This window comes from Panthera onca, chromosome C2 (assembly GCF_046562875.1).
Source record: "Panthera onca isolate mPanOnc1 chromosome C2, mPanOnc1 haplotype 2, whole genome shotgun sequence".
Taxonomy (NCBI): domain Eukaryota; kingdom Metazoa; phylum Chordata; class Mammalia; order Carnivora; family Felidae; genus Panthera; species Panthera onca.
The window spans coordinates 100635167-100652327 of record NC_138347.1 but is presented as its reverse complement, the minus strand read 5'-3'; the positions used below and the strand labels follow the sequence as shown (position 1 = coordinate 100652327).

Here is a 17161-nt window from a genome sequence, read left to right as displayed (position 1 = left end):
ATTTATTTTGAGAGAGAGAGAGAGGGAGACCATGAGAAGGGGAGGGACAGAGAGAGAGAGGGAAGGAGAGAATCTCAAGCAGGCTCTGTACTGTCAGCGCAGAGCTCAATGTCAGGCTCAAACTTGGGACCTGTGAGATCATGACCTGAGCTGGAACCAAGAGTTGGCCATTTAATCAACTGAGCCACCCAGGCACCACCTTGGTTTCAGTTTTTAAAACTGGGGTGCCTGGGTGCCTCAGTCAGTTAAGCATCCAACTTCGGCTCAGGTCATGATCTCACTGTGAATTCAAGCCTCATGTTGGGCTCTGTGCTGACAGTTCAGAGCCTGGAGTCTGCTTCAGATTATGTGTCTTCCTCTCTCTCTGTCCCTTCCCCACTCATGCTCTTTCTCTAAAAAATAAACATAAAACATTAAAAAATAAATAAAAAGAAGTCAGGCTAGTAATTTCGTTCAGAAAGGAGGAAAAGTAGAGCTATAAGCTAGAGGTACAGGAGTGATCTGTTTGGTTGCTATGTAGATGATGATTTAGAATATAATATAATATAATATAATATAATATAATATAATGTAATATAAAAGGCTATCTATGTAATTATTTAACCATAGGCCTCATTATTTGGAAAAAAACAAACAAATAAGAATTATCCTCATTAAATACAATCCTCTGAGATCACTTCAATAAAATAGGATTCATGTGATATCCCAGCTCTTCTTTTAAAGTAGTAACATTGTTTCCTTGAATCCTAATATAAACAGTATAGGACTTTTAAGACTAGATCTGAAATGAAAAATATCAATTTCCCCTTTAAAATGATAATATCTTATTTACCTAACAATTGTCAAAACACTCTTTCAAAATTTGGTTAGAAATGTTTCATTCTTTAGCATCTATGAGTGATTCTTATTCCCTAGAATCTAGAATTTCGACCCATTTCTATTCTTAGCTCCACATGTTATTTTCCCAGCTCCTGCCCTTTTCCTGGGGAACTGAGACCAAAAGGGATGAAATTACTGTCTCAAAATAAACTATTTGGATATCATTAGTTTCTAGAAAGCATCCCAGCTCCTACTTTCTGGCACACTACATTTTCATGATGCTATTTGCCATAAAATATGATGTGAAAAGCATGTTTCTGAGAAGGACTTATAAGGTATATAAACTATTACCAGAAAAAGTGAATACTTAACAGAAAACGCAAAGGAGTAATGATAAAGATGGTGACTCACATACCAATGATTGATTTGTCCAGATTGTCCCACTGTGCATAGTTGTCTCCAAGCCAGTGTCCTCCCCATTGTCCACCAGTAGGATATGTTGAACGAGAAATAACAATTCCTCTTTTGCCAGTTGTCTTCTGCAATGCACTAATATAGATGGAGAAGTATCTATGAGTTCTTACATGAGGTATTTTTCAGATATTTCTACTTATGAGCACTTCATTAAAAAGATGTGTTTTTTATGGTGTCTTTGTTATCTCTTATTACAACTAGATTTATAAGTGAGTCTTCTTTCATTATACTATAAAATTCTCATAGACATAAAGGACATTTTTCTTCCCTTCCAACATTTATCAGACTGACATGCCTAAGTGGCCTTTATTTGTTCAATGAATACAAGTTAAGTCAACTATTGAAGTTATAAAATCAGGTAACTAATTATATCTTAAGTTTTCTGAATGAATTCATTTAATTCTACTTAAATATGTTCTCTTGAATACGCTCTAACTATTGATTGCTCCAACCCTTCTCAATTATAGCTTGTCAACACTTAATCTCCACATTACTCAACAGAGAATCTTTGCTATAGTATTCCCTGTTTTAGAGGGTAGATTAAAGGGAGTGAAATTTTGGGTGGTGAAAATAAAAGTAGTTGTTTTATTTCAAGCACAGAATCTATCCAAGCCATATCTCAAGAGAATGAATTTTACAAATTACATTATATTTCTTTTTGTTCTCTCCCCTCCTCAGTCTTGGAACAGTGACTTTAATGATTTACTATTCATTTTGAAACATATTCTAGTGCTAAAAATAATATAATAATGTATTATTTTACATTATATGCATCTTTCTCTCTCTCTGTGTGTGATACTATAAGAGCATCTAAGGTAGAAAAAAAATTCTACTATTATTTTTTTCAACGTTTTTTATTTATTTTTGGGACAGAGAGAGACAGAGCATGAACGGGGGAAGGGCAGAGAGAGAGGGAGACACAGAATCGGAAACAGGCTCCAGGCTCCGAGCCATCAGCCCAGAGCCTGACGCGGGGCTCGAACTCACGGACCGCGAGATCGTGACCTGGCTGAAGTCGGACGCTTAACTGACTGCGCCACCCAGGCGCCCCTCTACTATTATTTTTTTGAGAGAGAGTGAGTGAGGAAGAGGCAGCAGAGGGAGAGAGCAGGAGAATCTTAAGCAGATTCCATGTTCAGCCTGGAGCCTGATGAGGAACTGGATCCTACAACCCTGGGATCATGACCTGAGCAAAAATCAAGAGTATGATGCTCAACCAGCTGAGTCACCCAGATGCCCCGAAAAATTTTCCACTATTAATTGGAAGTAAAATGTTTATTTTTATATTATTTGAAATCAACTGCATATGAATAGAACTATTTCAGGAAAAAAATTCTTCAAATACCTAATTAGGCAGACTTTCCAATCATTTTCTTATTACAGCATGGATCACAGTGTTTGTACTGATTGCTTCATATATAAAGTTTCTTTAATGAGACCCTGAAATTCCTGATGTTAAAGATAATGTCTTAATCTTCTTTGTACTTTTTACACCTAATACAGTCTTAGCATATAATAGTAACTCAAGAAGTTTTTGGATTAAAGAATTTCTCCAATGAAAGTTACAGAAAACTGAAAGTGTTTTCAATGGACATATGATACATTGAACTATCTGTTAATAATAAACACCATATTGTATTTGCTAAGTTAAAATTTCCTACTTGTATGTATGTCCATCTTTACAAAGATCAATAAGAAAATCATCTTCAGTGCTTAATATTCTATAATAAATATAAAGGATCAAGTCTATGTAGGTACATTAATATATTTAACATACATTACATATATTTGCTGACATTTCACAAGAAATGACTGATTACTGGGGCACATGGGTGGCTCAGTCAGTTAAGCAACTGACTCTTGATTTTGGCTCAGGTCATGATCTCATGGTTCTTGAGTTTAAACCCTGTGTCAGGCTCTGTGCTGACAATGTGGAGACTGCCTGGGTTGGGTTTCTCCATCTCTCTCTCTCTCTCTCTCTCTCTCTCTCTCTGCCCCTCCCCCGTGGGCTCTCTCTCTCTCTCTCTCTCTCTCAAAATACATAAACTTAAAAAAAATGAATGATTATTGATGTAGAGAATAAAATATCATATGATCAATCTAAAAATATATGTGAAATATATATTCTAATTTTAATTAATTTGAAAACAAAATTGATTTCATTTAACTAATAAAAAAATTATCTAAAGGGATAGAACTGTCCCCAATTTTTAACATTCAAGAAATATATATTCTTAAAGAATTTCTTTTTTTCTGCTATATGTCTTACTTTTGCAAAAATTATTTACTTAGGCTTTAAATCAATAACTGAGCATATGCCTTATTAGATATCTGACTGAGAAAAATTCTGCATTGGGTATTTTTATAATAATTTTCTCCTAAGGAAGAGTTAACTTCTTACATTAGAAGAATCTTCTCTGTAACCCTTCAATGAATTGAGAACAAAACTTTGGGAAATACTTGCTGCCACTAAATATATAATTTAAAATCCCATCACTATAAATATTTTCCAAATATTTTTGACATGTTCTAATTTTAAAAATGGTTTAGTCATAATGAATTTAGCTCAATTTAAAAAAAAACACTTTTCACCTGTAGGACAGTTTGTCCTTTGTTACCGCTTGATTTTGAAAAATTTAGCTAATACAAAGGATTGCAATGTTGTGTTATGGAAATATTTTTATTGTATGTTTTTAGTCACCTACATGAGCACTTTTTTGAAAAGGATTTAAAAACTTCTAAATATATCTTAAGTTACTGGGAAAAAATCTTTCTTAAAAAATGAGTTTTAGTATTTATATTATATTATTACATTATATTATATTACATTATATTATATTGCATAGAATATATAATTAAGCCTTCTTAAAAATGATTTTTAATATATATTATATACAATATATGTATATATCCATACATACATTGTATATACATGTAATATATATGATATATATTACAAAAGTGGATAATGTGAAAGGAAAATATTAAATTGAAACTTTTAAATATATTTTAAATCTTCAAAATGAATATATTTATTTTCACCATGGGTACTAAAGATAATAATTTGAAATTATTCAATTGGCTATTGTTTTAATTACTGATGAAATCAATTGATAACTATACTCCAGATACTTTTGTCTCTGGGTGGCATTAAATTATTTTAGAATACTGACCAGTGTTGCTTAGAGTAAATAAAGTTATTGCAGGAGTATTTTTCTCAATATTTATTTAAACAAATTCATTGAAAACTAAAGATATTTTATTGAATTACTTTTTAGAAAGAAATAATTCAGTATTATATATTTAATATCCATTAGAAATAGTAATGTACCCATTTCTGAAATATTTCCATTGTTTTTGAGTGTATAATAAAATTTAAATTTGAAATTTCCGTAATTGAGAAGATAATGTGAAGGGCTAAACCATGGAAATAGCTTTATGGATTCAGATCTCAATTTTTTTTTTAAAGTTTATTTATTTACTTTGAGAGGGAGAGAGCCTGCATGAGTGAGGGAGGGGCAGAGAGAGAGACTTCCAAGCAGGCTCCACACTGTCAGTGAGCCTTGGGGCTTGAACCATGAGATCTGGTATCGTGACCCAAGCTGAAATTAAGAGCTCAGACTACTGAGCCACCCAGGTGCCCCAGATCTCAATTTTTTAAATAAGCATTGACACCAGCTACATCAATGTTCAGCTCAGCCATATTAATCAGAAATTAATGTCTAAGAGACATATGTCCAGTATCTATTCCAATGACTAATAGCTAATTAACAGAAACTTACAGTTGTAAACAAGAAAATGTCAAAATTATTGGAAGGGCGAGCTATATTGTGTTTGTTTTTATCTACCAACCTTATTTTTTGTTAAAAAATAATTTACAAGAAGCCACTTCCTATAGTACATAATCCTCCCAAAAAAGCACCTTTATTTTTCCAGTTAGATACATTAAACATAGAAAGAAGTAGAATATGATGTTGTAATTTGCCATTTAACCCAGTCTATAGAAATACCTAAAAAAATAACTTGCAATTATTGATTTTTACTCCATTCTAAATTATGATTACAAAAATCTGTGGCATTTATTTAAAAATTGTATCTTTAACACCACCTGAATTTCCAAAAGGAGACAGAAGATTTTGATTTTTCTGTATCCTTTCTAATGAAAAAAAATGTAGTAATCTCTAACATCATTCCAGGTATTTATTGAAGTTGAAAATATGAAATATATAGTCATATAATCATTGAATAATTCTCTCAAATACGAACACACACTTTGAGGTAGTTTTTAAAGTGTATTTATTTATACATTTGAAGCATAGACTTTGCTTGTTTCAGTGCAAGATTGAATTTTAAATAATAAGAGAGATCTATTGAAGACTGAAAGTTTTTGTATGGCATTTACATATGAAACTTTTCATTTGCAACTGGTAGCCAAGGTCCTTCCTCTAAGACCCTTTACAATTTCTCAAGCTGATTATTTATCTTCTGTTTCTGAATCCCCTCATTGTATTCTTTCCTTGCTTTGCTTGTTTGTGACATGTTTAGTGAAGAGCACAGTAGCAAGAACTAGTTGAATGTCAAATGTGTACCATTTTTGAAAGACACAAAATGAATCAAAAAAGGAAACAATAAAATGCTACAGTCTGGATAACATAAAGAAACGCATTGTTTTAATCCTTTCACTCTCCTCCAATGGTAAATAAAAAGTCTTTACTATCCATCCTTTGCTTCAGTGTAAATATAATTTACTTATAAAATTTCAATATTTTTTTTCTAATATTACTGCAAAAAATAAATATTAAGAAAGTATCTAAAACATATGAAACGTCTATGGGTATGTGTAAACTGAGCTATTTAACTCAACATTTAAAATTTATTAATCTGCTTAATTTAAATAACAAGTGAAACATTTACTGAAAATTTTATGAACTAACACTTTAAAGAAATGTATAATGTCTTTTTTTTAAAATTATTTTTAACATTTATTTATTATCGAGAGACAGAGAGACACAGAGCATGAGCAGGGGAGGGGTAGAGAGAGGGGGAGACATAGAATGTGAAGTAGGCTCCAGGCTCTGAGCTGTCAGCACAGAGCCCGATGCGGGGCTCGAACTCACAAACTGCGAGATCATGGCCTGAGACAAAGTTGGTCACTCAACCGACTGAGCCACCCAGGCGCCCAAGAAATGTATAATGTCTTTAAATCACAAAATGTTCTTTGGAAGATTGTATTGATCTCTTCCTCATAATGTTTGCTATTTAAGAGTAAAATGTACTTTCAATATCCCTAATTACCTTTGAATATCAACTATTTAAAAATTTACCTTCATGTCTCTAAATTTACTAAGCATCTTCCAGTGTGTTAGGAACCATAAAACGTGTTCCCAAGTTCAATTCACTACCTCAGTGAATAATTTTTTTTTCAATTTCCTTTAAACTACATAGTTTGATCTCAAAATGTGTAAGTTTTGCCAACAGGATTATCAGTGAATTCTCAATATTTTTGTTCTTTTTAATATCTTTACTTTATGATAAAATGAGGTCAGCTGAAGATTAAAAAGTGAGGATAAATGTGTTCCAAAATTATGTTCCAGTAAGGTTAATCTAAAGAAGCATTTGTTCCAATAAAAAAGCATCGTAGGGGCTCCTGGGTGGCTCAGTCAGTTAAGTGTCTGACTTTGGGTCAGGTCATGATTTCACAGCTCATGAGTTCAGGCCCCACATCAGGCTCTGTGCTGACAGCTCAGAGCCTGGAGTCTGCTTGGGACTCTGTGTCTCCCTCTCTCTCTGCCTCTCCTCCACTCACAGTCTGTCTCTCTCTCTGTCTCTCCAAAAATGAATAAAAGCATTAAAAAAAATTTTAAAAAAGCATTGTAAAGACCAACTTGTTTACTCTTAAAAATGACATTTCCTAGTCTTTCTACATGATTTTAGTGTCACTACATTGGAATTTGGTGAACAAATATGTGGTAGTTCATTCATGTAATAATATCTTAAACAATTCACCTCTACCTGGTTGAAAAAGTTTGGTGCTACAAATAAGATAAGCATGTTTCACTAAGTGAAGAAATATTACTCATACTCTTTACTCCAAAATGCTTTTCAATGTGTTTTACCAACTACAGTTATATACTAGAGCTGTGTTTTTCAAATCTAGATGCACATTGGTACTACCTGGGAAAATTCTTTAAAATTCAGATCTTAAGGGACACCTGGGTGTCTCAGTCAGTTGAGTGTCTGACTTCAGCTCAGGTCATGGTTTGTGAGTTCGAGCCCTGCATCCGGTTCTGTGTTGACAGCTCAGAGCCTGGAGCATGCTTCAGATTCTGTGTCTCCCTCTCTCTCTGCCCCTCACCTGCTCATGTTCTGTCTATCTCACTCTCAAAAATAAATAATCATTATTATTTTTTTTTATTCAGATCTTAGGCTGTAGTACTAACCAATTAAATCAATACATTTATTAAAAATCTCCAGGTGATATACTGTGTAATTAAGAGCCAGTGACCTAGAACTGCACTGTGTAGTATGGTGCACATTAGCCACATGGGACTAATTTAAATTTAAATTTATTAAAATTAAATAAAACTTAAAATTCCTTTCCTGAGTCACAGTAGCCATATTGTTCAACAGCCTTATATGGCTAGCATATACCATTTTGGACAACTCAGAATTATAAAACATTTCTATCATTACAAAAAGTCTTATTGGACAGTGCTAATAAAGACTTGATATTCAAAGGATGGTTTGTGTTCCATTATCACCGGCCTCATATAAATGTTTGTTTAATGTGGACATTAAATAAAGTTCACTTATACATATTCTAATTTGCTAATATTGGACTTAACTGATTTACCCTAACTTACTTATTTATTTATTTATTTATTTATTTATTTATTTATTTATTTTTAATGTTTATCTTTATTTTTGGGACAGAAAGAGACATAGCATGAGCAGGGGAGAGGCAGAGAGAGAGGGAGACACAGACTCCGAAGCAGGCTCCAGGCTCTGAGCTGTCAGCGCAGAGCTCGACACTGGGCTTGAACTCGTCAACTGTGAGCTCTTGACCCGAGCAGAAGTCGGACGCTCAACCGACTGAGCCACCCAGGTGCCCCATGATTTACCCTATCTTTAATGCCTTAATTAATGACATCAAACTATACATTATTTACTCATTTATACATTCACAACTATTTATTGCATACCAATTATTTGTTAGGCACTGCCACTATGAGCTAGGAAAGATCAAAATAACATTGTTTAGGATACCTTTTGGAATAGGATGAAAATTTAAAGCAATGATAAATGATACAGATGAAGAGAGAAAGAGAGAGACAGACAGAGAGACAGAGAGAGACACACATAATAATTCTTTTTTTTTAATTTCTTTTAATGTTTATTTTTGAGAGAGAGAGAGGCCCCCTGAGCATGAGCAGGGGAGGGGCAGAGAGAGAGGAGACACAGAATCGGAAGCAGGCTCCAGGCTCTGAGCTGTCATCACAGAGCCCAATGCGGGGCTCAAACCCACAAATTGGGAGATCATGACCTGAGCCAAAGTCTGATGCCCAACCAACTGAGCCACCCAGGTGCCCTGAGACACATAATAATTCTAAGTGTCATAAAGGACCAAGTAAGTTACAGAGAACATTGGGTAAGAAATTGCTACCAGAAAAGGTCAGCAGGGAAGAACTCTGAAAGTAGGGAACATTAATCTAAAAGATAATAAAGAGTCAAAAAAGATAATTATAAACACCACTTACTCATAGGTAGGTTTCATTTGTGACCATCCATATAGATTGTGAACATCATAATGCAAAACGGATGATCCATCACTAAGAATCTGTTCAGTTTCCATACACATAGTTCTGAAATGTAATCCATTTGTTCTTTTTGTGATTTCTGGGGAGAACCAATGGGAAAATATTAATATATTATAAATTACCCTATATTTGAATGTCTAAATAATAGCTATATATTCTTTTGGCAAAAATATTAACCATTGTTTTAAAATAATATTGTTTTTTAATCATTTGTACACTTCGTCTCTGCTAATTAAAGTGAAAAATAATCTGTAATTATAGCTGCACTTATACCTGTAACTGAAAAATCTGTGAAAAAATTTACTGTATTCAGCAACACAAATATTATGAATTAACATGAATTAATAAAACCCTGAAAGATAAGCATACTCCTAAATGCCTACAATATTTTATGCACTCAGATGAGACATATTGATTAAATAGATTTTGATAAAAAATCCATTCAGTAACATGAAGCCCTGGGGTTAAGAACCAGGCAATGCAATAACAACATTATTCTTTGATACACTTTTTCTCAGCTAATGATGCATTTTTTTTCAGAGTTTTGCCATCACTTTAGATATCAAAAGTTTACAAAGTTTACTGCCTACATAAGAGTATGAGGATGAATACTGAGCAACTGGACCGTTCTCTCCTGGGTCAGGGACAACCAAAGAAGTACTGTTAGTATTGTTTCATTTTTTCCTAATAAACAACAATTTAGAAATAAATCTTTTAAAAGTGTTTTTTTTTAATCTTGAGGAATACTGACAATTTTCCAATCTGGGAAGGTTCTTAAGAAAATCAAAGTAACAATTTCAAACATGCATAGGAATGTGTACATATAAATAAAATACGTTTCTTGATTTTTCTTTTCAAAATAATGTTAAATAGTATTGGGAATGGGTTGAGGTGTGATGTGAGTCAATGTGTAGATGGGTAGTGTGAATTGGGAATGTGAATCCAGTTCCTTACATCATAAAGTATATAAACCCGATTAATAAATAGCAATAACATCAAAAGTGTAGCAACAAAATTGTACCTGGGACATAAGGTGGATAATTTAACTCTTTATTTCTGCATTGATTAGTAACTGTTCCATGTACAAAACTGGATGGTTCATTCATATCCTAAAAAAAGAGAGAAAAGTAAACAAAAAATAAAGTAGAGCATATATTCTTAAAGGAACTAATTCAGAAAACCAATAAATTAAAGCAGCATGTTTGAGTAATGGCACATTTACCGTTCTAAAGCAAAAATATAAGACATCTCAATATTAAAGAGTTAGTTTAGCTCAGTGTTTCTCTTTTACATTTCATGACTCCTTTGTAAAACATAAAATGTCTTACTCTTCTCTGTACATATAATACACATAAAAAAGTGAATTGTTTTTTAGACATAAAATTATAGTAGTGTATATTCTCCCACGTCCTCTCCTCTCCTGCCCCAGTGCCTTCTATCAATTGCTTTTGAAAAACAAAACAAAACAAAACAAAACAAAACAAAACAATGGTTTGTGGCTTTAAAACCACAGAGTATAGTTTATACATACAGAAAACATTTATTTATTTATTTATTTATTTATTTATTTATTTATTCGTTCATTCATTCATTCATTCATTCATTCATGTTTCAAGTATAGAATTTAGTGATTCATGACTTACATATGACACCCAGTGCTCATCACAAACAGTGCCCTTCCTATAACCCATCACCTATCACCTATCCCCTAGCCAAACTCCTCTTCAACAACTCTCCATTTGTTCTCATAGTGAAGAGTATGTTTCATTGTTTTCTTCTCTCTCTTTTCCCCACTATGTTCAATTAGATGGAGTTTTATGTACAGTGATAGAGGTGTTTTGCATATTATTTCTGCTCTAGTCTTTATTATTTTTCTTCTGCTGGCCTTAGGCTTCATTTGTTCTTCTTTTTCTAGTTCCTTTAGGTGTAAGGTTAGGCCATTTTTATGATTTTTCTTGCTTCTTGAGGTAGGCATTTATTGCTATATTCTTCCTTCTTATGACCATTTTTGCTGCACCCCAAAGGTTTTGGACTGTCATGTTTTCATTTTCATTTGTTTCCATGTTTTTTAAAAATTTCTTATTTAACTTCCTGGTTAACCCATTCGTTATTTAGTTGGATGGTCTTTACCCTCCATGTACTTGTGGTCTTTCCAAATTTTTTCTTGTGGTTAACTTCAGATTTCTTAGCGTTGTGGTCTAAAATTATGCATGGTACAATCTCGATCATTTTGTACTCGTTGAGGCCTGATTTGTAACCTACTATGTGATCTATTCTGGAGAATGTTCCATGGATACTCAAAAAGAATGTGTATTTTGCTGATTTAGGATGAAAAGTTCTGAATGTATCTGTTAAGTTCATCTGGTCCAGTGTGTCATTAAAAGCCATTGTTCCCATTGTTGTTAGTGGGGTATTAAAGTCCCCTACTATTACTGTATTGTTATTAATGAGTTTCCTCATGTTTGTTATTAATTGATTTATATATTAGGATACTTCAAGATGGGGGCATAAATATTTAAAATTGTTAGATTTTCTTGATGGATAGACCACTTTATTATGATATGGTGCCCTTCTTCATCTCTTGTTACAGTCTTTGTTTTAAAATCTAGTTTGTCTAATGTAAGTATGGTTACTCTGGCTTTCTTTTGACATCCATTAGTATGTTAGATGGTTCTCCATCCCTTCGCTTTCAATCTTCAGGTGTTTTTAGGTCTAAAATTAACCTCTTGAAGGCAGCAATATAGATGGGTCTTGGTTTTGTATCCATTCTGATACCCTATGTCTTTTCATTGGAGTAGTTAGTCCATTTATATTCAGAGTGATTATTGATAGACATGAATTTAGTGCCATTGCATTACCTGTAAAGTTGTTGTTTCTGGAGATTTCTCTGTTCCTCTTTAGTCTTTGTGCTTTTGGTCTTTCTTTCCCATTCAGTATCCTTTAATATTTCTTTAAGGGCTTGTTTAGTGGTCACCAACTCCTTTAGTTTTTGTTTTTCCCTGGGAAACTCTCTCTTTCCTTCTATTCTGTATGATAGCCTTGCTGGATAGAATATTCTTGGTTGCATATTTTTTTTCATTATGTATAGTAAATATATCATGCCAATCTCTTCTGACCTGCCTATTTTCTGTGGAGATATCTGCTAACTTTATTTGTCTTCCCTTTAAGTTAGGGACTTCTTTTGTCTTGCTGCTTTTAGTATTTTTTTTTCTTATCTCTATATTTTGTAAATTTAAATACATTGTGTCTGAAGTTGGCCAGCTTTTGTTGATTTTGATGGGAATTCTCTGTGCCTCCTCAATTTATAAGTCTTTTTCCTTCCCCAGATCAGCTATACTGTCTCAAATAAATGTGCCCCTTTTCTCTCTCTCCTTCTTCTGAGATTCCTGTAATACAAATTTATTATAGGGTATGTGATTAATGGAGTCACTGAGTTCCCTAAGTTTACTTTTATGATCCAAGATTTTTCTTTTCCTCTTTTGTTCAGCTTCATTATTTTCCTATAATTCTATCATCTATATCACTTATTCATTCCTCTGTTTCTTCCTTTTAGCCTTTATATGCAGTTGGTTTTGAATCTTGTTTATTGTATTATTCATGTCAGCCTGATTAATGTTAAACTCTGTTATTTCTGTGGGAGGGCACCCCTGATGTCTTCTATGCTCAAGCCCAACTTATGATTGTTGCTTCAAATTCTGGATCAGGCATATTACTTATATCTGTTTTGCTTAGATCCCTGGCTGTGTCTTTTTCTTGTTCTTTCTTTTGGGATGGATCCTTCACCTTGGCGTTTTGCATAAATCTCTGTTCTCTTCTTTGTAGGACAGCCTGTTATATTTCTTGCTCCTGAGAGTAATGGCTTTATGAAGAAGAGATTATACAATGTCCAGGTCCTGGAACTTCCTGAAGTGTCTCCAGTGTGTTCTGGTAGCCCTCTGCTGCTGTGTTATGGCTGCTCTATCCCTCAGGTCAACCCTCTGCAGAGTTCTTGCCTGCAGTGGGGAGTGTTTGGACCTTGCCCAGAGTACGGTGAGTTTTAATTAGCTGTGCTCTGATATGCTTGTTAGAAGAAACCTTATGCTATTTCCACTAGAACTGAAGATTTGCAGAACTCAGTGGCTAGGATACATGATACGTGTGGGGGTTTGTGTTGGTCTTCTTGAGGAGGGCCCTGAAGCACTGGTTCTTAGGTGCACTTGCCCTAGGAAAGCAGTACCATTAGAGTGTAGAGGGGGTGGAATTTGGTGTAAGGGGTATAGCTTGCCACTGTTGGCACTGTGCTGCATATTGAAGTTAATTCATTTTGAGGGGAAAGGTAGAGAAATGGTGCCACCAGCTACTTTGTCCTTGAAGAGGGGAGTTCATGCTTGCTGCTGTCAGGGAAGCCCTCTCAAAAGGGCAAATAATTTCCCCTCATGCATTCCAGGAATATTTCAGTTGCTCTTTTCACACTGTCTGTGTCTGGTTGATTGCCTGCCTGGAGAAGTGTAGTGCATTTGGGGCTCTATTCCAGCCACACCAGCTGAGTTTTAAAACTTTAGGGATCTGGTGTGGTGTGGACCTGTTCTGGTCTTCAGGGGGAGGGTCTCGCCATGCTGGGGTTAATGCAGGTTTGACCCAGAAGGGCAGTCACACCAGAGTGTAGGATCATGGGATTTAGAACAAAGCATACTAAACGGCTAGCATCCAGGTCAGTTGCCCTCAGAAGGTGTCTGAATCTATGTTAAGGAGTGGGAGAAAGAAACAGTGCCCACCAGTTCTTTTATTCCCAGATAAGTAATGCCATCTTTCTCAAATGTGCTTCATAAAAAAGGGAACAGTCTTTCCCAGTGCATTTTAGGCAATTCTCAGATCACACCATCTTATCTACCGGCCATCTCTCCAGGAGTAGGGCAAGGCCCTCAGGGGTCTATCCCAGCCACGCCATGGACCTCAAGAGTTCCAATCGTTGAGCCCCAATGGTTGCAAAAACTCATAAAAATTAGCCCCTCTCATTTTCTAGTCAATGGTTTAGGGGAAGTGTTTTCCTGGTGCAATTCCCTGTGCACTCCTCTCTCTCTTGCCTTTCTCCATGACCAGGAATCTCTCCTCTCCACCACACCTATAATCCATTTCTCTCCCTAACCACGACTTTGCAACTCTTACTTTCCATAATGTGGCCGCTTCTCTACCTCCACTCGTGCAGTTTGCTCTGTCAGTCCTCAGATTGATTTCTTGGGTATTCAGAATGGTTTGATATTTATCTAGCTGTGTTCAAGGTATGAGGCAAGTCTAGGATCCTCCTACCACTCCATCTTACCTCCCTCCTCTCTTACTATCAACATTTTATTTTTTTTTTAATTTTTTTTAATGTTTTTTTATTTATTTTTGAGACAGAGAGAGGCAGAGCATGAGCAGGGGAGGGGAAGAGAGAGAGGGAGACACAGAATCTGAAGCAGGCTCCAGGCTCTGCGCTGTCAGCACAGAGCCCGACGCGGGGCTCAAACTCACAGACTGTGAGATCATGACCTGAGCCGAAGCTGGACGCTTAACCGACTGAGCCACCCAGGCGCCCCTCAACATTTTAAATTTACACCTAAAATTAGCAGATTGTTTGAAAGATAATTTTTGCTAAATTTGTAAGAGATTATGATTTTTTGTACCAAAGACGGACAGTTGTGTGAGATTTATTACTACACTGAATAAAAATAAAATAAATGTTTATAAACATTTGTGAATAGTTAGAAAGAGTTTATTTGATTCATTGGTGTAAGTAAAAATGTTCAGGAAATAGCATCTATATACATAAAGTAAACTGTTAACACTGTATTTTAACTGTCCTTTACATATGGAAAGGATTTTCTTTTCTATGGAAAAATGAGTGGGCTAATTTTTTTACTTGAAAAAGAGAGAGAGAGAGAGAGAGAGAGAGAGAGAGAGAGAGAGAACACGAGCAATGGATGGGCAGAGAAGGAGAGAGAGAATCCCAAGGAGGCTCCATGCAATTAGCATGGAGCCTGATGTGGGGCTTGAACTCACAAACTAAGATCGTGACCTGAACTGAAACCAAGAGTCAGACATTTAACTAAACAGAGCCACCCAGGTGCCCAAAGTTTTATTTTTTTAATGTTTATTTGTTTATTTATTTTTGAGAGAGAGGGAGGGAGAGAGAAAGAGACAGAGGGAGAGACAGAGAGCATAGAGGAAAGGCAGAGACAGAAGGGAAGAGAGAATCCCAAGAAGACTCCATGCTGTCAGCACAGAGCATGGCCCAGGGCTCGAATTCACAAACTGTGAGATAATGCCTTGAGTCAAAATCAAGAGTCAGACACTTAACGAACTGAGTCACCCAGGCTGAATGGACTGATTTTTATAAAAAAATGCTTTGCTGATGTTATTAGAATTGAGTAATAATTTTGTTGAATCACTACACAATAAATTAAAACAATAACAGCTTAAAATATAAATTGCTCAAAGTTTACTTACAATCCACAAGCCATCAAACTTCATCTGGTTATTGTAGAAATCTATAATTTCCTTTGCCCACCACTCTGCTGTGGAATTCCTGAAAAAATCTGGAAAAGCTACATGAGCTCTGGAAACCTGTAAAAACAAAATTCAGGCCTATATGTAGGAAGTCAAAAGAGAGACCATGAGTGTCTAAGTCCAACATTTATCTGTCCGATTCACAAGTTGTGCACAAATGATAATGAAGGCAACCTGATCCTAACTTTAATTACATTAACATATATTATTTCCCTCTACCACCCCAACAACAAAGAGTAAAAGTGAGAGAGAGAGATACATGGAGTGAGAAGGGAATAGCACTGGGGTCCTTATGAACTGTCAAAAAAAAAGTTCACAACATAGAAATATATTTTCAGTGCTTCTTACAGTTTTAGGAAATTTTTTTTTCCTTTGTGTCCTTAGAGCCCTATACTGCATATTTACTTTTTTGGAGCATGATAGGTAAGAAAAAGGCTTTTGTTTAGCCCGTTTATCTGATAAAATTTTGTTTACCCAGATTTCTGTCCTTCTAGGACCAGTAATATATAGCTTCACTACCCCAACTGTTTGTCTTTCTCTCTCACATCTAATCGTTCCCACCTAACCAGAAAAGAGGTGATTTACTCCTTTCCCTACCAAGAACATTCCCTACTTGTCAGCCTACCCATATAAATTCCAAGGTCAAAGTCTGTGCTAGCTGAGGACTGACCTTCTGCAAGTAAACCAATTGCCTGAAAAACGGCATCACCTGCATGCTTTCCTGCCACACTTTAATAGTATGTAGTAACTGCCAGGATAGTCTTCTCTATGCATAGGGCATGGGATGGCACTGTGCATAGAGAAAATGCAAAGGGTAGGGAATATAGGGATTTATAAAACACACATATATATCATAGATACTTTTAGGACTGAAGGGAAATTCATTATATCATTATGATCAATAATTACTTTTACTCATAAGGAAAGAAGGCTCAGTAGGTTTATAGTCAACAAATATTTTTTATGTTAGGTCCCTAGAGTATAATGAAAAATAAGTAAGAAATTAATGTCATGTTTTGTTTAAGATCTATTTTGCTCTTTCTGCAATTTATTCATTTTTCTGTTTGCTTTATTCTTTTAGGTGGCTGCTTTCATTCTTTTAATGCAAATAATTAATTACATCCAGAAATTTCATCGGTTATATGTGATCCAAGATTCTCTGTACTTTTTGTGTTAGATTATGCCAGTGATTATACATAAACCATTGTAAATTGAAGGGATTCCCACCCCCTAAATCTATATATAGAAGCCATGCCTTCCTATCCACTGTTGCTAATATTACCCAAGGTAATACCTGCAATTGAGACTCTGATTTTTTTCCTCAAGAATATTGTTTAGTAATTCTTTGGCTCAACTCTAGAAATAATCTGGTAAGTTTTAAAGTAAGAATCCTCCTCTAATTTTTCACACATGAACTTGTATGACTTAATGATTATAATTTAGCCTACCTAAAATATTGACTGCTCTTAGTGTCACTGATTTTTTCCTGTTGCCTTGATATGGTTTATTTCATTTATTTCTGCTCT

At 34.9% G+C, this 17161-nt stretch overlaps 1 protein-coding gene across 4 annotated transcripts in view; it reads right to left on the bottom strand.

Annotated features, from left to right (window-relative positions):
* Positions 1–17161, bottom strand: part of SI (sucrase-isomaltase) — a 102105-nt gene that overhangs the window by 16548 nt on the left and 68396 nt on the right. For all 4 annotated transcript variants that reach the window (XM_081790112.1, XM_060639130.3, XM_081790114.1 and 1 more), the window contains 4 exons: positions 15576–15692; positions 10132–10219; positions 9051–9189; positions 1235–1368 (listed from right to left, as the gene is read on the bottom strand). In XM_081790112.1, the coding sequence (XP_081646238.1) occupies positions 1235–1368; positions 9051–9189; positions 10132–10219; positions 15576–15692 (478 nt within the window). The remainder of the gene's footprint in view (positions 1–1234; positions 1369–9050; positions 9190–10131; positions 10220–15575; positions 15693–17161) is intronic.